The sequence below is a fragment of the Anabrus simplex genome, chromosome 12, assembly GCF_040414725.1.
Source record: "Anabrus simplex isolate iqAnaSimp1 chromosome 12, ASM4041472v1, whole genome shotgun sequence".
Classification (NCBI taxonomy): Eukaryota; Metazoa; Arthropoda; class Insecta; order Orthoptera; family Tettigoniidae; genus Anabrus; species Anabrus simplex.
In genome coordinates this window covers 72258710-72284521 of record NC_090276.1, presented here as the reverse complement: position 1 = coordinate 72284521, position 25812 = coordinate 72258710, and the positions used below count along the sequence as shown (strand labels likewise).

General features: G+C 42.3%; 2 protein-coding genes across 2 annotated transcripts in view; one reads left to right on the top strand and one right to left on the bottom strand.

Annotated features, from left to right (window-relative positions):
* The window catches only part of LOC136884197 (LIM domain only protein 3), a 196801-nt gene that overhangs the window by 94891 nt on the left and 76098 nt on the right, over positions 1–25812 (top strand). The window lies entirely within an intron of this gene.
* Positions 14444–15124, bottom strand: LOC137502824 (uncharacterized). Its single transcript, XM_068229871.1, has one exon. The coding sequence runs from the start codon at positions 15056–15058 to the stop codon at positions 14444–14446; it is 615 nt and encodes a 204-aa protein (XP_068085972.1). The 5' UTR covers positions 15059–15124.

The window sequence follows — 25812 nt, the reverse complement described above, 5'->3', positions numbered from 1 at the left end:
CAATTCGGTTTTAGGAAAGGTTATTCCACTGAAGCTCAACTTGTAGGATTCCAGCAAAATATAGCAGATATCTTGGATTCTGGAGGTCAAATGGACTGTATCGCGATTGACATGTCTAAAGCATTTGATAGGGTGGATCATGGGAGACTACTGGCAAAAATGAGTGCAATTGGACTAGACAAAAGAGTGACTGAATGGGTTGCTATATTTCTAGAAAATAGATCTCAGAGAGTTAGAGTAAGTGAAGCTTTGTCTGACCCTGTAATAGTTGAGAGGGGAGTTCCTCAGGGCAGTGTTATCGGACCTTTATGTTTTCTTATATATATAAATGATATGAGTAAAGGAGTGGAATCGGAGGTAAGGCTTTTTGCGGATGATGTTATTCTCTATAGAGTGATAAATAAGTTACAAGATTGTGAGCAACTGCAACGTGACCTCGAAAATATTGTGAGATGGACAGCAGGCAATGGTATGTTGATAAACGGGGCTAAAAGTCAGGTTGTGAGTTTTACAAATAGGAAAAGTCCTCTCAGTTTTAATTACTGCGTTGATGGGGTGAAAGTTCCTTTTGGGGATCATTGTTAGTATCTAGGTGTTAATATAAGGAAAGATCTTCACTGGGGTAATCACATAAATGGGATTGTAAATAAAGGGTACCGATCTCTGCACATGGTTATGAGGGTGTTTAGGGGTTGTAGTAAGGATGTAAAGGAGAGTGCATATAAGTCTGTGGTAAGACCCCAACTAGAGTATGGTTCCAGTGTATGGGACCCTCACCAGGATTACCTGATTCAAGAACTGGAAAAAATCCAAAGAAAAGCAGCTCGATTTGTTCTGGGTGATTTCCGACAAAAGAGTAGCGTTACAAAAATGTTGCAGTGTTTGGGTTGGGAAGAATTGAGAGAAAGAAGAAGAGCTGCTCGACTAAGTTGTATGTTCCGAGCTGTCAGCGGAGAGATGGCGTGGAATGACATCAGTAGACGAATAGGTTTGAATGGCGTCTATAAAAGTAGGAAAGATCACAATATGAAGATAAAGTTGGAATTCAAGAGGACAAACTGGGGCAAATATTCTTTTATAGGAAGGGGAGTTAAGGATTGGAATAACTTACCAAGGGAGATGTTCAATAAATTTCCAATTTCTTTGAAATCATTTCGGAGAAGGCTAGGAAAGCAACAGTTAGGGAATCTGCCACCTGGGCGACTACCCTAAATGCAAATCAGTATTGATTGATTGATTGATTGATTGATTGGTTGATTGATTGAACTAACGTGTTGGGAAATGCTATTTATTCTAAAGCATACAAATACACTCAGTTCGTCTAAGATACCGGTTCTACAAACTCGACTTCTGTGTCTGAAAAGATAAACATACATTCTTGCCTTCTGGTGTGGTTGTGGGTGCGAACTGTGTGATACATGTGTACTTGAGCCTTTTTTAAGGCCGGATGCCCTTCCTGACGGCAACCCTATGCGGAGGAATGTATTCACTGTTACGTTATTCTGTGCTGGTGTGCGAAGACAAACACCCAGTCCTCGAGTCTGAGGAATTAAGCATACGCGACCGGACCGGGAATCGAACCCAGGACCTTCTGCACCGAAGTCTCGACCGTGATCTTTCAGGCAAGGAACCACATTAAAGAGTTTTTTTTACAAGTTGCTTTACGTCGCACCGACACAGGTAGGTCTTATGGAGACCATGGTATAGGAAAGTACTAGGAGCAGGAACGAAGCGGCCGTGGCCTTAATTAAGGTACATCCCCAGCACTTACCTGGTGTGAAAATGGGAAACCACGGAAAACCATCTTCAGGGTTGCAGACAATGGGGTTCGAACCCACTGTCTTCCGAATGCAAGCTGATAACTACGTTACCTAAACCGCAAGCTCACTTGCACGGTGTACCACATTAAAGTTAAACACGCAGTAAAATGATTCATGTCAACATAAGATAGGCTACATTTGTTTAAGAAACAATAAAATGACTCACCAAAGCGGGCCTATATTAAACCAGCCGGAAGTAACACAAGACATTTGTTCCTTCACACAAGTTAACAAGGGCAAGCATTGGGTGTTCAGATGAAATTTCCACAAGCTTTTGTGTCATGAAAAACAGAAAAAAAACACCACACACATTAGTCACGTAATCACTTCAATACATGAACAATGAATGTATTGTCACAGTTCCACGGCATTCCTCATTCTTTACCTGTTAGCGCAAGAGCACGGATATCATAGAGGGTGAGGGAGTGTCCCACCCAATAATTTATTTTGTAATGTCTCATGTGTATGTCTTACAATACTTCTTCTACCATCCTAAATTTAGTTTGTTTACAACTGTTAGGTTCTTCAGACTGCCGAAACTAATTTTGAACAAACCATCTGGAAAAGAAAACATAGCTATCACAAAAACATACTTGTTTGGACGAATTACTTTAAGACACAACCTGCCCTCCTATAGACAGCTGCGTAGATGAGAATACTAAGAAATGTCAGCTCTTCTGGAAATATCAGTTTGTTGAAGTCTTTTCTTTAAATATCTTAAATATCCTTTATTTTGACATGAATCTGTCTTATGGCTTGGAGTCATCCGAAAACGTGTGTAACGTAACGCGAACTAATGTGTACCGTCGGTGACGTAACATCAGCCGTTCCCACTGTGGGTGCGCAGAATACACCCACGACATCCGCTGCCTGTCGTAAGAGGCGACTAAAAGGGGCGACCAAGGGATGATTGTATTAGAACCATGAAACTACTTTTGATTAGTACCATCAGGCGGGGAACACCATGGGTCGCCTTTACTTGCGAGTAGTACCACTATGTTAGGTACACAATATGTTTATGATTAGTACCAGCAGAGAGGGGTTCACTGTGGGTTTCCAGTGCCCGTGATTAGTACCATTGTGAGAAACACCACGAGTCTGGGCGTTGCCTGGGATCAGTACCACTATATGAGCGACACCATAGGTCTGCGTTACCTGTATGACGTACAATACTTGTGAGTAGTACCATCATGTGTGGAACACCGTGAGTCTACGCTGCTTTTGATTAGTACCCCAACATGACAAAGACCGTGGTCCTACTTTACCGGCGACAAGTACCATTATGAGGGGCCGTTGACCTGGATTTTGGACCCCTTTAGACAACAAGCATCCTCGATTCAGGATTGTGCTTTAGAATTGTCCCTTGGTCAGTAATACTATTTTTATGATAGTTCCTGGGTCGGATCCACTGATTGTTTTAAATTCATATCCATCCATTCATTCTTCATGACATTTTTTTATTTTGGTCAGTGGATGATTTTGAACTTTTAATTTGTCATTTCATTTCGTACCATTAGGGGCCGATGACCTAGATGTTAGGCCTCTTTAACCAACAAGCATCATCATCTTCATCATTACATTAGCCGTTACCGTAGGCCTTGGTCGCCAAAGATGCTGCGGCTGTGGATAAATAGTGCCACTGCCTTCGTGGTGTGTTGAAATAGGTCTACCGTCAGTGACGTCACGTTAGTCGTTACCGTAGGCCTTGGTCGCCAAAGATGCTGCGGCTGTGGATAAATAGAGCCACTGCCTTCGTGGTGTGTTGAAATAGGTCTACCGTCAGTGACGTCACGTTAGTCGTTACTATAGACCTTGGTGGAATTCCTCTGTCGGCGGCCCTGAAGATGGTTTTCCGTCGTTTCCCATTTCGACACAGGGAAATTTCTGGGGCTCTACTTTAAGTCCACGGCCGCTTCCTTCCAACTCCTAGCCCTTTACAGTCCCATCGTCGCCATAAGACCTATCTGTGTCGATGCGACGTACAGAAACTCGAAAAATATGTCACTTTCACTTATCAGAGATTTTGTTTGGTGAAATATCTCACAAATGTATTCAAAAGTTATTTTTCCCCATATAAATAGGGCTCTCAAATAGAACATATTTTTCTCTCCAAAATTTTGGAGATGGTTTGTGCCATGGTATTTGTACCGTATGTCTGGGGAAAATATATATTTTTCCAGGTCTCCCGTTTAGCTTTTAGGCGTTACTGAGGAAAATGTACCACTTGTTGTCGTAACAGCCGATTTCCTGGCAGTCGCAAGTTCTGAAAGAAGTAAGAGATTCCTTTTTTCGTCCTTGTGCTGGTAACTGGGTCAATCTCTCGATAGACAGTTTCACTAGGAAGGATCATAGCAAATGCTGTACATTCATTTACTGATTTCAAAATGAGTTTTTATCATCATCATCATCATCTGTTTACCCTCCAGGTTCGGCCTTTCCCTCGGACTCAGCGAGGGATCCCACCTCTACCGCCTCAAGGGCAGTGTCCTGGAGCTTCAGACTCTTGGTCGGGGGATACAACTGGGGAGAATGACCAGTACCTCGCCCAGGCGGCCTCGCCTGCTATGCTGAACAGGGGCCTTGTGTAGGGATGGGAAGATTGGAAGGGATAGGCAAGGAAGAGGGCAGGAAGCGGCCGTGGCCTTAAGTTAGGTACCATCCCGGCATTCGCCTGGAGGAGAAGTGGGAAACCACGGAAAACCACTTCCAGGATGGCTGAGGTGGGAATCGAACCCACCTCTACTCAGTTGACCTCCCGAGGCTGAGTGGACCCCGTTCCAGCCCTCGTACCACTTTTCAAATTTCGTGGCAGAGCCGGGAATCGAACCCGGACCTCCGGGGGTGGCAGCTAATCACGCTAACCACTACACCACAGAGGCGGACATGAGTTTTTATGACTATTTAAATTTCAATTAAATTGCATTTTGAGTTAACGTGAAATTATTTTAACTTTATAATGCTCAATTATATGGTTTGGCATAATAGCAGGCTTCATAGCTTGAACCCCGCCATGTACAGAAATCCATTAATAAATACATAATCAATATTTTCGCCACCAAAGTTGGAAGGCGAAATACTCTAGGTTGACAAAAATTGTCATGAGCAATGAATGAACATTGTAGATTATATTAGCTTATTAGGGTAAACTCTGAAACGACTCATGTGACATGAATTATACTTTTGCAGCTATTACGCACGGCATTTGGCCACAAAATAGACTACAATAATGATATTTGGTAAAATAGTCTTTTTGTAAGAAAATTCCAAATTTTATTATTCAAATCTTCTCAAATTTAGTAAAATATTTTATGGCCTAGTTTTCATAAATAGATACAATCATGATTGAAGATCACCATTAAGACAATATTGCACACGACAGTAAAACGTCTATCATTCATAGTGGATCAGCGGTAGAGTGTCGGCCTCCGGATCCCAAGATAGCGGGTTCAAACCCGGCAGAGGTAGTCGGATTTTTGAAGGGCGGAAAAAAGTCAATTCGACACTCCATGTCGTACGATGTCGGCATGTAAAAGATCTCTGGTGACACATTTGGTGTTTACCCGACAAAATTCATTAAATCTCAGCCATAGACGCCCAAGAGAGTTTCGGTTTACTCGGTCTGCCATCTAGTGGGGGCCTAGAGTAAAACGGAACGACGAAATTGACGAGCAGACAGCCAGATGGCGTCAAATTGAAATGTCTGCACACGGTAGCTGAGGCCATACGATTATTATATATTATAGTTACTAAGAGAATGGATTTAAATTCGTTTACTTTGTGCTGCTCTCCTGTAAAAGTGTATTTTTAAGAACATTAATTTTACTATTTCAGTAACAAGTATTCATAGACAAATGAATTTCAGCTTTCTGTTTTAGTATGCAATGATCTTAAAAATCGACTACAATCATGAATCTAGCTCTTAATTTATGAAAATAAGGGCAATAAAACTTTCAACAAAATTTATGAAATTTTGAAAAACAATATTTGAATTTTTCTGACTAAAATCTATTTTACTAAATATCATGATTGTAGACTATTTTGTACCTGCATGCTGTGGGTACTATCTGTCAAAAGTATCACTCATGTCACATGAGTAGTTTCCGAGTTTACCCTTCCGATAGCTTGGAGTGCATTTGGAGCCTTAAAAACATCACAAGGAATAAACTGCCATAAAAATTACTGTGAAATATGAGTAATAAGCTATGTTGATTCATTGCACATGATATTTTTTGTGCACTTAGAATAAGTATTTCTGTCCAAATATATTATGATGGCAAACGTGGTGATTTTCCACTACTTTACTGTAGTCTTAACAGACATGTGTCCTTAAGCACACGGCACTGTTAACTATGATGCCATAATCCAGCAATAATCCATACATATCCACTGAAGATTCCTTCCTTGAGAGGACAGTTGTCCTGCTTGCCATGTAACAGGACCACACCCTTGAGTCGGTTACTTGCCCTGATACTACGACCTCGCTTTCTTCTTCATCTCAGCACCCCTCTTTACGCCCTTCACCTTCTCTACACACAACCCCTTCCCCCCACCCCATTCCCTTTTGTTAAACGAATTTAATTTCGTTGGTTTGTTTGCTGAGTAGAGATCTTTGTAATCCAGTTAGAGTCATTATAGGGGGGTAGAATGAAAAGAACACGGCAAAGATATTGCGTTTTGGAAATGAATTCCTTTCATCGGCAAAGATTAGTTTCTGGAATAACACAATGTCTACCCGAGGCAGCGTGTAATGGTATTGCAGTAATAATAATTATAATAATAACAATGGCAGGAGTAGGAAGTGCGCATATTAATGTAAATGTGTGTTGTTCAAAACCTTGATTGAGCAGAAACCGCTGCTTGGGGGTGGGGAGATAACGGTAATACCTTCCAGCTTTCAGCAGACAGTATAAAGTTCACTTCATAGTTCAGAGATATGTCATCAGATTTTTCCCTCAGTTTGTATTATAGCCAAATGTAGTCGCCTCCTCCGTACAGGCCCTGCATGCAGGAAACGAACACCTGGCTGATGTAAGTACCTACTACCGTGGAAAAAAGTATTGACACCCCAGTTTATACGTTAATAAAAAGTTTATCCTTTGCCCCACACAATTATATGTGTAGTAGGAATTTTTATGGTACTGAGTTAAGATTTTATCGTAGGTTGAACACAAACAAGTGCCGGCATTTTTTCCATTCCCAACGGAGCGCTCACTTTGAAAATTCATAATTTTTACAGTGTTCATCTAATCGTTACCAAACTTTGATTCGTCTTAAAGCAACTCATTCTAGATTTGTATCCCAAGTTTTTATTTCATCTGATATTTATGAAAAAGATTGTTGTAAATTTTGTGAAATAACATTTTCCCATTACTGGGTAACCATAGCCGTGAACAATTCGACGTGTTATGAAGCTCATGAGAATATCAGAAAACTTCTTTTTGCCTGCATGCAATTGAAAGTAGATGTTAATATAAGGAAAGATCTTCATTGGGGTAATCACATAAAGGGGATTGCAAATTACGGTTATAGATCTCTTCATATGGTTGTGAGGGTATTTAGGGTTTTCAGTACGGATGTAAAGTAGAAGGCGTGTAAGTCGCTAGTAAAACCCCGACTAGAGTATAGTTCCAGTGCATGGGACCCGCACCAGGATTATTTGCTACGAGGAATGGAAAAAGGAAAGCAACACGATTTGTTCTGGATGATTTCCGACAACAGAGCAGCGTTGCGAAAATGTTGTAAACTTTGCCCTGGAAGACTTGGGGAGTCGGGAGACGAGCTGCTCGACTAAGCGGTATGTTTCAAGCTGTCAGTGGAGAGATGACTTGGAATAACATCAGCAGACTAATAGGCGTAAGTGGAGATTTTCAAACTAGGAAGGATCATGATGTCAAAATTAAGTTGGAATTCAAGAGGACAAATTGGGTCAAAATTCATTCATTGACCCATCTCAGTCTTATCCTTGGCTTTGACAATATGAAAGTGACTGAGGTATGAGCGATGGTAGTAATGCCATTCCTTATGCAGCCAGTGCGTGCTCTGAATGGTGTGAAAATGTTGCTCATAGGGTCGGTTGGTGCATGCATTTCAGTGGGCCTGGCAGACTGATTTGTAGTAGCAACTTGTGGCTTAATGAGGAAAGCAACGGGGAAACTACCTCGTTCTTCATTTCCCTAGCACGCATCTTCAGTGATGCCTAGGCCATCTATGACAGTAACATTTGCTTGATACTGATAATGTGTTGTTTAACACCTGCACTCTCTTCCGAATTCAAGTACAGTCCTGATACATCCGTAGATGTAGAGATATCGTTATCCGCATTGAAGGTAGTTTAAACAGACAAACGCCACAGATTTATACCAGACTGTTGTAGTGCACTGCAAACAAATTATGGAGAGGAAAAATAAGGTGTGTGGTGTAGAATTAAAGACGAAAATTCAAGAAACGGGATTAAAATACACAAAATATGCAAAAATTGTGTGTTGCGAGCTTCTCAAATAGGAAAAGTCCTCTCAGTTTTAATTACTGCGTTGATATGGTGAAAGTTCTTTATGGGGATCACTGTAAGTACCTAGGTGCTAATATAAGGAATCACATAAATGGGAATATAAATAAAGGATACAGATCTCTGCACATGGTTATGAGGGTATTTTTTTTACATCCCCTAAACCAGAAGTCAGGATTCGCCACTGTTGTCACTCCCTCTTATAGTTGGGAGTCATCTGAAAACTAGGGGAAAAAGATGTGTGTGGAGGAAGGCGGAAGAATAACACAACCTACATCCCTGCCTGTCGTAAAAGCCTATTGCTCACGGTAGAGAACAGAACACATTTCAGAGAAGTAACACTGATCTCTGGTTATGGTTATGAGGGTATTTAGGGAGCGTAGTAAGGATGTAAAGGAGAGGGCATATAAGTCTCTGGTAAGACCCCACCTAGAGTATAGTTCCAGTGTATGGGACCTCCACCAGGATAACTTGATTCAAGAACTGGAAAAAAATCCAAAGAAAAGCATCTCGATTTGTTCTGGGTGATTTCCAACAAAAGAGTAGCGTTACAAAAATGTTGCAAAGTTTGGGCTGGGAAGACTTGGGAGGAAGGAAACGAGCTGCTTGACTAAGTGGTATGTTCCGAGCTGTCACTGGCGTGGAATGACGTTAGTAGATGAATAAGTTTGAGTGATGTCTTTAAAAATAAGAAAGATCAGAATATGAAGATAATTGGAATTCAAGAGGATGAATTGGGGCAAATATTTTTTTATAGGAAGGGTAGTTAGGGATTGGAATAACTTACCAAAGGAGATGTTCAATACATTTTCAATTTCTTTGAAACCACGCGAGATGTTGTCAATTGAGTACACTGTTTCATTTACAAATTATATAGACATTAATAGTTGCACATCAAATGAACCACTATCTCGAACTCAATCGACTGCCACATTAGGACGACGACCAACTACGGAACACTTGTACCAACACAACAGAACCACTTCAACGGCAAAACCACAACATGAGTTCACAACTCGACTCAACGACCCAAGACTGTCCTTATATACCTTGCCTGAGCAGGCTTCCAGGAAAGTATGACACAACATGCTTTCTCGTATCTTCTCGAGTCTCCAATAACATCATATTTACAGGCTATAATACGTTATATACTATTAATTACGTGTTCTTACATTAAATACAAGTCGTATTAATAAACATACAGCAGAAGTATCGTGACATAACCTCACATGTTCTGTTACACAAGACAGATCATACAACACACAAATAATAAATAATACGACTACGATTAATACCAAATAAATTCCTTACGTAACTACGTAGATGATAATAATAATAATAATAATAATAATAATAATAATAATAATAATAATAATAATAATAATAATAATAATAAACAACTTCACAAATCGAAATACCAGCGTATATAGCCACACCTCACAAGTCATAATAATACCACCTACTTATTGAGCTCGATATTTTCACTATTTACCCATGGGTTTGGAAACTTGCTTCCTAGTTACCCTATACTAGTCCGTTACACACGTGGATCAGTACTGAAATGCATATTTCACCACTTTTTGCAGCACAGATGCATGCTTATATTGGTGATTTATACACCATATACATCAGATGTCGAGTAATAACACAACGATCCGTCTCGATGAAACCCTTGTGTTCTCTGTTTTCTCAAATGGCTGTGAGACCTCGACCGTGAAGGCTTTAGGCAGAAAACCTATCGATGGCTTCGAAATTTGTTGTTGGCGTAGAATGCTACGTGTGCTTTGGACCGCAAGAAGAACCACCTGCGTCCATTCTTAAGAAACTGAAGATTGTAAAATGTCTTTCTTCTCGTTCATGAACGAATACTGCAGTTCATTGGATACATTGAAATACTATCTGGAGAAAATCTAGACAAGTTCATCATGAAATTAAGCTTGAAGGCAGTAGACTACGGGGAAGGATGGCACAAGTGAAGACTATCACCGGTTCCTCGTTCCAATGTGCCGCGAGGAAAACCGAAAATCGTTCGCGTCGGCGAAGCTACAGTAGAGATGAGGTGGGTGAATCACTGGAGACCTTATGGCCTCTCTGTACAATATGTGTGTATAAATATAGATTTAGTTTAACACTGGCAATTATTTTAAAGACTCGTTTTTATTTATTTAAGGCGGTGTAAATATGTGTATATAAACGTCTCTAGATTTAGTTTAAACTTCGCAATTATTTTAGGAAATTAGTTTTATTTACTTAAGGTGTATTTTGTTGTATATAAAGTTTTATTGAATCGTGTATAATTGGGTAATTAACCTGTTGATGATAAATAAATCTGTCTGTAACTAGCATAGACAAGGCCAGTGCGCTCACGACGTTCAGAAAAGAGAAAATCGATACCATGATGATCGTTATTTTGATCTTTATTTTTATTTTGATTCTTTTATCTTGTTTCTCTTGGGTCTGCTGATATCCCAAATTTAAATTACTTAAATGTAACTTCAAACCCTTGTATTTTGAAAAAAAAAAGTCGGGATGTATCGATAGTATGTTTTGATAACCTCGAGATATCGATACTCGCATTAATTATCGATACTGGAGTATATCGGAACGTCTCCAATCTAGTATGAAATGAAATGAAATGCCGGGTGACCTCCGGAGCGGTCTGGTGCAGGTCTTTTGATTTGACACCCGTAGGCGACCTGCGCGTCGTGATGAGGATGAAATACACCCAGTCGCCGGGCCAGGGGAATTAATCAATTGTGGTTAAAATTCCTGATCCTGCCGGGAATCGAACCCGGGATCCCGGTGACCAAGGGCCAGCACGCTAACCACTTAGCCATGGAGCGTTTAGTTCTTACCTACCCGTTACCTGGCCACCGCTGATGACGGACTTTCTGCGCTATCTCGATCTTGGTTCTGTTTTTCATTAATCTTGCCTGTTTTGTCTGCTCCACTCCCCGCGCGGTATTTCGGATTTAATTCGTTTTGCCGCATGAACAATCCCTGTAGCGTGTTCGCCCGGAGCGATATATATGTAAAAAAAAAAGGAACAGATACATTTATCCGTCACGCACAGGTTTCACACATTAACAAAGACATGGCTGTAATATTGTTGTTTTATATTCAGTTCTGTTATTAAACGCGAGGAACTGCTATTCAGCATTTTATTCTTGTTTGTTCAAGGCGATACTAACATTCTGTTGGGCTCTTGGAGGGAGGAAGACTGAGTCCAGTCCCGTGGCTAACTGATTAGAATGCTGGCCTGTGGTCGGAAGGGGTGGTGGGTTTGTTTCACGGTGTGGTTGGGAGTTCCAATCTTCATTGGTTAATTCATCTGGTTTGTGGACTGAGTGCTTGTGCTGCCTTCAACATTGTATTTCACCCTAGGCACGACCCCATCCTCACAGACGCGAAGCTCGCCCGTGGGCGTAAACTCGAGGGCGGTAGAAAACGTCCACGGTATCCCCTGGCTGTCGCAAAAGTCTACTAAAAGTGAAGCGTAGGTTGGCGACGTTGGGTCCCCAGCTCATTCTGGCACGCCTTCCACCTACTTTCGATTCTCCTATCCGTCCTCTCTTGGTCAACTCTTATTATTTTCCGACCCTGACGATGTTAGGTTCCGAGGGCTAAGGAGACTCATTTTTACGTCCTGCGCGCGGTGTAGGGGTAGCACACCTACCTCTTACCCGGAGGCGGCGGGTTCGATTCCCAGTCAGGTCAGGGATTTTTTACGTTGATCTGAGAGCTGGTTCGGGGTCCACTCTGCCTACGTGATTGCAATGAAGGAGCTATTTCACGGGTCGGAGGATTCATCGTGCCGGCCACACGACACCTCGTAATCTGAGCAGCGGTCGCTTGGTAGGCCAAGGTCCTTTGGGGTGTTGCGCCATGGGTTCTTTTTATTAATTTCTCGGCCCTTTCCTTTATTTTGCCGATATCTTCAACATTGGAACACTGGGTAGTGTTAAAGGAAAATTATTGCCAAGCAATAATCACAACCTACCGTCAGATTTTCAGTCATATAAAACCTGAAATTCATTAACTTTGCCGTCTGATTGTAAATGGAATATTTCTTGAGTACCGTCACCATCTGCTCCGGAGATGATTATAATGGTTATAGATTTGTAATTTAATTAAATCTACTTTGGCGCTGGTGCAAAATTTTGCTGTCCGGGGAGATTTATGGACTAGTGTTCTTTATTCGATCAAACTGACATTCATATGCATTTAGAAATGGCTTTCTAAATTGAGTTTCATAATTTGGTGGCGGAGGCGCAAGGAAGTGGAGAAGGGCTATAAGCCCTGCCGTGCTGGACTGGGGCAATCAGCGCGTCAATTATTTGGTGCAGCGAGCAGGCAGCTACCCTCCTCCACCTCTTCCTCCCTAGAATCAATCAAAAAGAGTAATTGAAAACCGACTCCATGTGCAGAATCTCTAACACAAGAAGAGCAGGCAGGACCTGACCGCCATCTTCACAGCTACACAACTCGTGCTAGAACGCAGGCGTCCCTTCTTACACCTTCATGCAAGGTGGAGGAGAATGGATCGAAATTCTGAAGGTGAAATAAAATAAACATATTTTGTTGGAGACTTAGGAACGACAGTGGTGTGCACAGCGGGGTGGAGGAGGTGGTGGTGATTATTGTTTTAAGAGGAGGTACAACTAGGCAACCATCCTCTATATAACACTAATCAGAGGGGAAAATGGAAGGGATCCGACACTTCGAAAAATGAAGATATCGGCCAAAAGAAGACAAGGGCCACGAAGGGCGTAAAAATAAGACTCCCTAGCCCTTGCAAACCTAATAACGTCGGGGTCGGAAAAGAACAAGAGTTGACCAAACGAGGTCGGGTAGGATAGATGAAAGTGAGGAGCCTGACACAAGTAAGTGGAAGCAATGCCAGGACTCATCTGAGGGCGCCATGGTCGCCAGCCCACGCTCCAAAATTCAGAGCCCCTGGGGTCCTTTTTAGTCGCCTCTTACGACAGGCAGGGTATACCGTGGGTGTTGTTCTACTGGTCCCACTCACAGGGGGATGTGGGTAGGGGGAATTTTATCTTTTATAAATTGGGACAAAGTAAGGGGAGTGTTAAAAAACAGGGGTACCTTAATTTTCTCATCTAGTGTGTGCTCCCATTTTCCGCTCAACATAGGAATCTCTTTCTCACTCGACGACCTTAATTCTTACAGCAGCTGCAATCTGTTGAGTGCAAGCGTGCGTTCTCTCAGTGAAAAAATACGTTTTTACAGTTTCATGTCGTAACATTCCAATGTGAATTGTGTTTATTCACGCAAGGCACTATTTTGAAGACTGTAAAGTAAGTATCATACAAATTAAACGTTGTCTGCACTACAAAACTATGCGTGATGGAGAATGTATGCCCCTCTTCCCTCTAGGTGGCCCGCCCCACCCCCTCAGGGCGAGGTGTGAAACGATTTGTCATTCACTCCTTGAATTTAACTTGTTCGTAACATTGCGTTGCTGGATAAAACAGGGTACCACTAAGGTGGATAGGACAGAGTAGTACCTCCTTTTATCTGATGGATTTAAAATTGTAGTTAGACATTTCGAAAATGTTCATTAATTAAAATATATTATTATTATGATTTTTTAATTGTGTTACACGGCGTATTTTTCTTTTAGATTTGCCCACTTCAACCCACCCTTCTCGGCCATGGTAGAGGTTATACGTGATCATGGCTCTGTCATAAAGTGCTCACCAACCATGCATTGGTTAGATTCCGGTAAATACGGCGTTTTCGTCCCCTGTTCAAATAATATTGTTGTTCTTTGAATTACCGGGCGAGTTGGGCGTGCGGTTAGGAGCGCGCGGCTGTGAGCTCGCATCCGGTAGATAGTGGGTTCCAACCCCACTGTCGGCAGCCCTGAAGATGGTTTTCCGTGGTTTCCCATTTTCACAACAGGAAAATGTTGAAGCTGTATCACGGCTGCTTCCTTCCCATTCTTAGGCCTTTCCTGTCCCATCGTCGCCATAAGACCTATCTGTATCGGTGCGACGTAAAGCAAGATAGAAAAAAAGTTCTTTGAGTCATCAGTCCATAGACTGGTTTGATGCAGCTTTCCGTGCCACCCTATCCTGTGCTAACCTTTTCATATCTACGTAACAGCTGCATCCCACATCTGCTGATATTCATATGCTGGTCTACCCCTGCCGCTCTTACCACCTGCACTTCCTTCAAAAACCAACTGTTCAACTCCTGGGTGTCTTAAGACGTGTCCTATCATTCTATCTTTTCTTCTGGCCAAATTTAGCCAAATCGATCTCCTCTCACCAATTTGATTCAGTATCTTTCCATTCGTGATTCCATGTATCCACCTCACCTTCAGCATTCTTCTGTAACACCACATTTCAACAGCTTCCATCCTCTTTCTTTCCGAGTTAGTTATCGTCCATGTCTCACATCCATACAGTGCCATATTCCAGACGAAAGCTTTCATAAACGTCTTTCTAATTCCTATATCAATGTTTGAAATGCGCAAATTCCTTTGGTTAAGAAAGCTCTTCCTTGCTTGTGTTAGTCTACATTTTATGTCTTCCTTACTTCTGCCATCGTTAGTTATTTTACTACCCAAGTAACAATATTCTTTTAAGACTCCATTTCTTAATCTAGTATTTCCTGCCTCACCTGACTTCTTTCGACTGCACTCCATTACTTTTGTTTTGGACTTATTTATTTTCATGTTGTACTCCTTCCTCAAGACTCTGTCCATACCATTCAGCAATTTCTCCAGATCTTCTGCAGTCTCATATAAAATAACAAAATAATCAGCAAATATCAGGGTCATCCTTGGACTGCGACTCCCTTCACAATTCCTCTTTGATTTTCTTTACCAAAGCAAAGTCACCTCCGTACAGGCCATGAAGGCCCTTGGAGGAGTGGAAGGTAAAGGCTTCCACCATTGTTAACCTCGGCACGTGATGGGGTAAAGTGGTTAGCTCTACGCCTGGCCGCCTTTGCCCCCAGGAATTAACCTGGTACTCATTTTTGGTATAGGCTGAGTGCACCTTAGGGCCATATGCACCTCCGGAAGTGGAAATCTCGTTCCTTAAATTTTACGACTTCCTGACGGGGGTTCGAACCCACGTTCTTCCGGGCGAACCAAGCACGCCTTTACCGCCTCGGCCAGGCAGCCCCTGATTTTCTTTACCGCCTGTTCTATATAAACATTGAAAAGGGGGGGGGTTCAGCCTTGCCTCACTCCTTTCTGGATTGCTGATTGTTTCTCAAAGCCCTTCATTCTTTTCACTGCAGACTGACTTTTATACAAACAATATTACACATCATTAATTGTCTACAGCACCTACATTCATTTATAATGCTGATAATGGGAAACATTATTTTCTATTTAGGTGGAATTGTTGTAATTCTGAAACTGAAGTTTGGAAAAGAATGATTCAGCATTCTCTTTAGACCTGGAGAGGTTATGTTGATTCTAACCAGCCAAGACTGAAAGTGATGTCTTCTGAACAAACCAACGACAACCTCTCTGCAGAGAAATCGTCCTACAGAGAGTTGGCGGGTTGTGACACACTCTTGTTAATTTACGTTCTAGCGTTGTTAATTGAATCTATCGAAGTATCAGTAGTAAACACACACGTAGTACATCCCACTTTTTATTTCTCTGTTTGCTCCTGCCGCGTCACTATTTAAACGCATTTGGCGGGGTGAACACCACTTTGGCTGCTGGAATTGCGACTAAATTGCTTCCGCTTGAGTTGTGGGAATTTTGCAGGTCAGTCGGACGTGGTGGTGGCAGTAGATAATATGTGAGAGTCCACTACCACCTCGAACTCTAACCTGGAAACGTGACACACGGGGAAATAAAAATATACCACATTGCATTGCTCTGAGTTCAGCTATAGAGCGCCCGTTTCACATTGTACGCTAAAGACAGAAGCCAGGATTAATAATATTAATGAATTAGTTAATTAATGAATTAAATTTATTTATTTTATGCGTTTGTATGTAGTGAAGGTCCTTACATTTAACCACTTTTCTCTTAGCCCATTATTTCTTCATTCTGAGAAAAGATGCTGTCTTCCTTTCTTCAATTGAAAACACTCTCCCATTATACCTTTCATTAATGATAGTCTGCAGCCTGGTGTGAGTGACTCTTATGTCCGGTTGCAGAAAGGTCCATCAAATCAGTCCTTAATGGCAGATCAGCTGATTGCCAATAAACTTTAATTCCAGAGTGCCTTGCACAAAACCTAAACCCTGATCAACTTTCTCCAATTTACTGATTGAAGATCCGAGGAGGAAATAAGTCTGGCAACAGCGCAATTAGAGACCACTGCCGTGTTGATTCGTTAAGGATGGTGTCTATTGTATCCTCTTTGGTGTCTTGCAAATACATCAAAGTGGCAGTGAATCAGGGAACAGCTGATCAGCGGATTTTGGGGCTTTCGTTTGATTTAATAAATTTTCTACATTAGAGTGACATCCCCACTAAGAAAGTGAGAGGGCCAAAATTTTCATTGAATGATAGAACACTCTTACTTAATATACACTGTTAAAAAAGATTAGGGGAACATGTTTTTGAACGTATGCCATGCTCCACAAAACAATACCTCACACCCGGGTATATTACCAACTAAACCTTTATTCTTTACCGTTGAAATAGACAAAAGAACATCAATGGATTCGCGTTCATTTTCAGAACACAAACGGAAATGTCCAAAAGGGGGCGAAAATAAAGTGATAACTGTCATCCAGGGTGAATTTTTATCACAGTTGGAGAGCTTCAGTATGGTGTATGTCTTCCACGAGCATTTATCACAGCTTGGCACCTACGTGGCGTCCGCCTCCGTAGCGTAACGGTTAGTGTTATTAGCTGCCGTCCTAGGGGGCCCGGATTCGATTCCCGATACTGCCGGAAATTTAAGAACGGCAGGAGGGCTGGTACGTGGATGGAATGGTACATGCAGCTCACCTCCATTGGGGGTGTGCCTAAAAAGAGCTGCACTACCTCAGGATGAGGACACGAGTTCACCTACGTGGCATGCTCCGTATAAGTCGACGGAGTTCACGTTGCGGTACCAGGTCCCATTCTTCAATGAGAGCCTGTTCGAGGTCTTGCAGAGTCTGTGGTGGAACAGGACGCCCACGAACACTTCTGTCAAGCCTATTCCACACATACTCGATGGGATTAAGGTAGGGAATAACTGCTGGTCATTCCATCTCTTCAATGTCCAATTCTCACAAGACAGCTCTGGTGATGCGCTCTCCATGAGCCCTGGCATTGTCGTGCACGAGGACGAATTCAGGTCCAATACCGTATGCAGCAACCAACACATGCTGTAGCAGTATCTGCTCGATGTACCCCGCAGCGGTGAGATTACCACGGACGATGACGAGATACGTACGGCCATCAATACTGATGCCACCCCACATTATCACATAACCTTGCCCGAATCGGCCGCCTTCCTGGACAACATTTGCCATGTACTGCTCACCATGGCGTCTCCATACACGTTACGTCCATTAAGCTCTGTCAGGGGAAATCTGGACTCGTCTGTGAATAACACAGGTCTCCACTGGCGAAGTTGCCTGTTGACGTGGGTACGGGGAAATAGGAGGCGAGCTGCGCGATGTTGCTGCGTTAAACGGGGCACTCGAACAGGACGTCTGGGTCGTAAGGACACTTCTATTAACCTGTTCCTTACTATCTGGTCAAACACCGTGACTCCAGTGACCCTCCTGAGGTCTTATTGCAGTTCTCTGGCAGTTGTTGAACGACGCCGCAACGCACAGATGGTCAAATATCGGTCATCCTGTGGGGTTGTTATGCATCCACGGAATTGTCCAACCCTCTTTGTGAACTGGCTTGTCTCACTGTAGCGATTCCACAAGCGTTGAATAACTGACGGAGAGACATTGAGATCCACAGCAACACGACGAAAAGTTCATCCTTGAACCTCGTTAAGATGTCTCATGGGATGTGGTGGTTGACGTACAACGTTCTCAAATGACCGCAGTAGTCTATGTACCTCACAACGACACACGGACGCACCGCTAATCACTTTGTTTTGAGGGGTCACTTGACAGTTTAATGCATGGCTACGTCTACAGATGGAGTATAACTTCGACTTGACATACGCTGAGTAGCTAAGGTCTCAAGGTATGATGTACAACCATTGGAACCCCATCTACCAAATTAACGTTCACGTACCAGACGTTAGAAAATGTGTTCCGCTATTTTTTTTGAACCGTGCAGTTGAGGGACGACAAAAATAAAAATAAAAAACGGATGCTGTGCGGGCAACATTACAAAATAGTAAGCAACCATGCTGCGGATAGATTGAAGGTTTGTCACGTTGGCCTATTAATTCTAAAAAGTCTGGGTTTACATGGGCGTTTATATGCCAGAGATAAGTATTTGTTTCAAGATTGACTGATATAAATTAACTAGTTCCATGTTCAAGATTCAGGTTACATGTGAGAAAAATGACTACGGAAAACAAAATAGTACGTCACTCAAATCGCACTTTCTACAGGAACTTGAATTTATTTATCATTGAAATGTTTAATCAGAAGTATTTAATGAAAGGAAAACATCCTTGAGTTTAAAGACTGCTAGCACTGATTGGAGAATTGGTGCTTGATCAGCATGAATTTTCTGGTCAAATCTGATGAGAGATTGATCGTCGATCAAACATTGATTGCTGTTTCTGGAACTCATGTAGGATGATTGCCAGTCAAACTCCACCCAAACTTCCATTTGCATTTCTGCAACCCGGCAATAAAGTACGAGTATCTTAATTGTGTATATTTTGTTCTTAAGATCATCTGTTGTTATTTGTAGTTCTTTGATGTCATCCTCAACTTATACATATATTCCATTTAATCCCTGTCTTGCTATCCCATAATTTTTGAATTATTCTTCTGCTAATTCTGGTGTCAGCTATTCTGATAAGATGTCCAAAGTGTGTTATACGTGTTTTTCTAATCGTGTTCAATACCGGTTCAATTTCTTTATAAACGGTTTTATTTGATTTATTGTCCAGAAACTTCATATTATTTATGCGTTATCATGATTATTTCTCTTTTAACTATTTTGTTCATTTCAGCTTATTAGTAGTTTTAAAAATGGGTTCACTGGGTGAGTTAGCGGTGTGGTCAGGGGCGCGCGACTCTGAGCTTGCATCCGGGAGATAGTGGGTTCGAATCCCACTGTCGGCAGCCCTGAAGATGGTTTTCTGTGGTTTCCCCATTTTCACACCAGGCAAATGCTGGGGCTGTACCTTAATTAAGACCACGGCCGCTTCCTTCCAACTCCTAGGCTTTTCCTATCCCATTGTCGCCATAAGACCCATCTGTGTCGGTGAGACGTAAAGCAACTAACAAAAAAGAAAAAGAAAATGGTTTCACTAGTATAACTTATTTGTGGCTGTGTAACAGTTTTTGACTTAATTTTGCTGCTATACCAGGTGGCTCACGGACGCCGTACTTTCTACTTATAAATATCCCGCATGCATAAGTGATGTGTGGGGTGTCTACCAACTGATTTTAACAGGGGGAACTACTACCAGCGGGCAGGTTACGTCAGAATACGAAGAGATAAGAAACAGAGTCACACTCGCAGCATGTTACTCAGCGTTGCCGGTCGAATGCACCCCTTGCATTAGTAAACTTCGTTTTCGACCGCATAGTTCTAGGCTGGTGTATGCTACAGCCGCACTATATTTGCTGTCTGCATATCGGCAGTAGCTAGTGTGATCAGCAGCGGTGAATACACAGACATTATTTTAATCTGAACAATCTGGTCGGAATGCAACAGAAGCTCCAAACAGACAGATGCCTTCTACATACGTACTTCACCGAACAGTATTCGTTTTTGTTTCATACATGCAACTTTTCCATCGAGTGGAATGTCCACACGTGTATAAATAAATAAGTTATTAGATTTCATTCACTGCATCTTTTTTTTTTTTTGCTAGGGGCTTTACGTCGCACCGACATAGATAGGTCTTATGGCGACGACGGGATAGGAAACGCATAGGAGTTGGAAGGAAGCGGCCGTGGCCTTAATTAAGGTACAGCCCCAGCATTTGCCTGGTGTGAAAATGGGAAACCACGGAAAACCATCTTCAGGACTGCCAATAGTGGGATTCGAACCTACTATCTCCCGGATGCAAGCTCACATACTGGTCGGTGAAGTACGTATGTAGAAGGCATACGCCTGTTTGGAGCCTCTGTTGCATTCCGACCAGATTGTTCAGATTAAAATAATGTCTGTGTATTCACCGCTGCTGATCACACTAGCTACTGCCGATATGCAGACAGCAAATATAGTGCGGCTGTAGCATACACCAGCCTAGAACTATGCGGTCGAAAACGATGTTTACTAATGCAAGGGATGCATTCGACCGGCAACGCTGAGTAACATGCTGCGAGTGTGACTCTGTTACCTCTTCATATTCTGACGTAACCTGCCCGCTGGCAGTAGTTCCCCTGTTAAAATGAGTTGGTAGACACCCCACACATCACTTATGCATGCGGGACATTTTAAGTAGAAAGTACGGCGTCCGTGAACCACCTGGTATATACGTTGTTTTAGTTGTATATAGTCTTCGTAAAACCCATATAATTTGCCTTGTTCAGTGTCTTTATTCTGTTATAGCAAGTCGGTTTCTCATTAAGATTATAAATTATAACTTCTCCTACACACTTAAATTTATCAACAACTAGGAGACCCGTGGGAGAAATCTCGCATGTTCATAAAGTATGTGGTGGAGTAGCCCCCTGGTGAACTACTGGTGAACTAAGGAATACACAAAGTCTTACTTACCACTTAATGTAATCTTTGATTTTTTAAAAACATTTATGCTATCCACTGGAACGGAAGCAAATGCAAGTGCATTATTATACTGACGAATGTTCCGGAAGTAATTTTTGGTTTTACTATCATTCTTTTCTTAACTGACAATCACAGCATATAATGACATAAAACAGGCGCCCCGGCGACCAAAATGTGAAGTGGACAGCAATGATGGCGCGTATTTTCGTACAGCAACAGTGTTTGAAAATCGCACAGTTTGTACAATTTTTAAAAAAACTCATTGTTATAAAGAAATTGTAGTTATTTATGAAATGATTGCAATTCGTCACTGCTAATGTCTATTCTGTTTCGTTTGAATGCTCATTCGTCACGATCGGTTGCTTGTGAGCGCCGCAAAAGGATCTATAGCCTATTGCTGAAATCATATATATGATTTTGATTTCGTGCCCGTCAATTATTTTATTTACCAGTAGTGGATCGGTACACATGATCTCAGTTTTTTCAAAGCATATTCTAAGATCTGTTTTTCGTGCTATTCCCATGATGATGATGATGATGATGATGATACCTAGATAACTGTATCATATTCCTCCCAATGGGAGGGAGCGGTACAATACGTCCACGATATCCCTTGCCTGTCGTAAGAGACTATTAAAGAGGGGATCAGGGACTTCCGTGCCGTAGATTGGCGACCACTGTTCCTTTAGCTGAGCTTGACATTTCTTCCAGTTACTTGTGCCAGGCTCCTAATTCCAAGTTTCCTATCTGACCTCCCTTAGTCAACTCATGTTCTTTTCCACCCCAGACGGTATTAGATCTTCGAGCCATAGGGAGTCTTTCATTTTGGCACCTTGCGTGCCCTTCCCTTTATTGAATTTCTAGCCGTCCTCTCAAGCGTCGCTTAGCATTGACTACAGAAATGTTTGACTTATGAGTAGCACCTCGATCATTGGACTGCTGGTAGCACTTTGGAACTCACGAGTGATTCCTTCCTCTGATTTCTTGCCATTTTATACAACTACCCTCCGCAATGCTCGACGGTCCCTGTCCGTCATTAAATGAGGTCTGCCTGGTGCTGGATTAGCTGCGATTATTCCTTAGCATTTTCAATTCACAATCACATCACCAACAGTCAATTCGGGCAGGTTTAGAAGGGTTGAAATGTCCCTGATGGATTTGTTTCTCAGGTCACATCCAATGAAGTCACTGAGCTCTTCTGACCCATTCTACTGTTACTGCTTCTCTACTGACAACACAACACTCCCCGGCTCCTTTTATACTGGACTGACATCTAGGGTTTAGTGTCACGTGAGCGGCCTTGTCTGAAGTCGAGCCAAATGTAAAAGTACAAACTTTTGGGGATTTGAGTCCTTACTGTTGTGAGGGTTAGCACTATTAGCTGCCGTCCTTGGTGGTCCGCATTCGATTTCTGGCACTGCAAGACATTTACGTTTGGGAGGAAGGTTGGTATGTAGCTGAAAAGGTAGACTCCATTGTGGGTGTGCCCGAAAAGAGCTGCACCACCTCGGAGGGAAGCCACAAAATTACAATTACATTGCATATAGAAGTAAGTTCGCCTGGAAGAGTTCTAGCTGTGAGGACTGTTTGTGTAAGTAGTTATGTGTTGTGAGCTGAGAGTTCAGTGTTACGTGAGTTGATTGAGCGAGTTATCGGCTTTGTCTGAAGTGTACGGCAGTTTTGCGTTGTTCTAGCAAACAGACGTGTGTTCGAAACTGACCACGCGGTACTGCTGTATACAGTACTATACCTGTGGTGCGTGTGAAGCGAAGTGAAAGTTGTCAGTCAATATTGTGGACGATCGCAGTGTGAGGTGAAAACAGCCTCACGATGACATGCTCTGAGGACAGCTGACTTTCGTAAATAGCAAGTAATTAGTGTCCTCATTCACTGTAAAGTATAATCGTATGAAGAACAATCAGTGATTTAATTATATTAATAATAATATTTCTGTTTTATAGTTGTCATCACTTTCCTCTATCAGCTTCTTATTATTTAACGTATGATGCTACAGTTGACAATCGACTCTATATACACCTTAATATATATGAAATCCAGATTAAATGTTAATGTGGAAGGCTTTCAGTCTCTTATAGATGAATGCCCAGCTTTTCGAACCAACAGTGTGCCTCAGGGGTCACTCGATGAATGTCCTCGATGGAACCAGCGAAAGCTCGCAGACGGTAGTCCTTCAGAATGTGCACGATAGTTTGCACTTCAGCACCACAGTCGCAAGTTGCAAAGTCTTTTCACACCCTCTGATGCAGAGCAGCAGCACTTCTTCCGACTCCACAGGGTATCCTGTTAAGTGTGGTCCAGGTGGAGCGAGAAAGGTTGAACCCGGGCAGCTGAGAGCATGCGGCTGTCAATCCAAATTATAAAGATAACCACTTATGACAACCATGCTGGCGTAGGATGATAGTGAGGGGTAATATTGGAGAAGGGGACTGCAGGACTTCCAGAGCTCGTTAAAGAAGACTGTAATTCCGTATACGCGTCCCTCGCTCCCAAGAATATGTTGATAAAAGTGTGTATACAAGTAGCCTTTTTCAAATCACAACTCTTTGTTCATCTCTGGAAACTTCGTTAAAAATTATACGTTTTATATTACTGGGGCAGTTTTATAAACTGAATTCATTCATTTAGAATGTATGAGTGATAGTATTAGATGGTTATCAGACTCTGTATCCATCAAATTTAAAAAAAAAGGAGAACTGATATAAAATTTGTCTAGATTCAAAAATCAGAGCACAGAATTCAATTTGGAATTGATGTCCTATCTCGTTTACAGCTATGTGATTAATTTCAGCCTTCCTTGAAAAGGACGTGACTCATTACCATCAAGAGAATGGGAGAAGAAAATGACCTCCCTGCTTTTTTATTACAACTGGTCTGGAAAAGCATTAGTTATGCCTATTTATTTGGTCTTGTTCTTTTGTATAATTTTTGCCAGCGACTGTTTGCGTTATCTACGTTTCATTTATTCTATGGATGCACTGAGGACACAATGCACAGAGAGAACAATGGTTTATTATACAACTTCCATGGCGGACAGGCAAGCGGGTGCGACTGTCAACTATCAATATCCCCTCTTGCACACTTGACCGCATCATTATACCAGGCGGCTGTGTGACTACACTAGCGCTCCTGGTGGCAGGTTTGTCTAATCTCGCCAACCAGTGAGTGAGTGAGCTACTCGGAGATTGCCATCAAATCAAAATGCGGCGCGGTGTCGAGGGGTGCCCCCTCTCCGCCGCACCTAGGGGGTGGAGGGAATTGCAATCACTGCTGAACGCACGACACAACACCCAGTGTCACACAGAGCGGAGATAGTTTGTAGTATTTCAATGCGCCACGTCGACAGTCGTTTGTTAATTAAAGATAGCATTTCGACACAGCTCATCACTCTCATCAACATGGCGCAGCTTCCGCTAAGAGCCTCCATTGTCACACACTTCCTGCAACGAATTGAAATCTGGCGATGGATGCGTAAGCATACCGTACTAGACTTAAAATGTTTCAGCCCGTTCAGTGTAGATTTGGCAGCGTGCTATGCCTTGTTGGGATTATTGGATCTAATGTTTTAGCACAGCGGCAGCTTGTGGTCTGCTCAAATGGGTGTGCAAGATTCCCCCCTTCACTCTCTCTAGTTGCCCGGTATTCCCTGACTGCCGTAAGAGATGACAAAAAGGACCCCAATGGTTCTTTACTTGGGAGCGTGGATAGGTGACCATGGGACCCTTAGTTGAGTCCTGGCATTGCTTCCACTTACTTCTGCCAGGCTCCTCACTTTCATCTATCCTATCCGACCTCTCTTGGTCAACTATTGCTCTTTTACGACCCCGACGGTATTAGAGCACACGAGGCCTAGGGGGACTTTCATTTTCGCGCCCTTCTTGGCCCTTGTCTTTCTTTGGCCGATACCTTCATTCTTCAAAGTGTCGGGCCTTTGCCTTTGATTAGTGTTAATAGAGGATGGTTGCCCAGTTGCACTTCCTCTTGAAACAATAATCACCACCACCACCACCACCACCACCACCACCAGCATCTCTCTGCAGTTGTCTACTTTCTCCTCTTACATGAATATGTCTTATGGTTGGGGGTCATCCGAAAAATTTGTGTAACGGGACAAAATGGCGGAAGTGTCGTCACATTAGTCGCTACCTTACGGCTTGGTCGCCAAAGATGCTGCGGCTACAAGTTAAGTTCCTTTGACGTACAGTTGAACTTCTCCTTGGTATAACATTGAGTTTCCTTATTGAAACACATTTATGGCCCTCAGCTTTTCGCAAAGGGGAATTCTTCTTTAAGTACAGTACCTACTATTTTCTTTCAATAAGTGTTTTAATTAACCAGCTTCATTTTGATGCATTGTCCGTTGCGGATATTGGCGACCATCGTGGCGATGTTGTCTTTTGATATGACAGCACTGAATAGCTCCTTGACTGTCATGTCTCACCATCTGCGAGGGTTATCCAAGCAACACGTTCTCCTCCTCTCATGTCCTCTTTTCTTATAAGAAGAGCTGCAGGAGGAGATACCTAAACTATTTCCTCATTATATGGTCTAGATACTGCATTTCCCTCTCCTAACGATAAACACGATTTCAGGCTGACAACCTATCCGTCGAAGGATTTCTTCGTTGAACACCTGTTGGACCCAAC

Bases quoted from the DNA above. Each gene is read 5' to 3' on its own strand.
- LOC137502824 (XM_068229871.1), bottom strand. From the start codon at position 15,058: ATGGACAGAGTCTTGAGGAAGGAGTACAACATGAAAATAAATAAGTCC.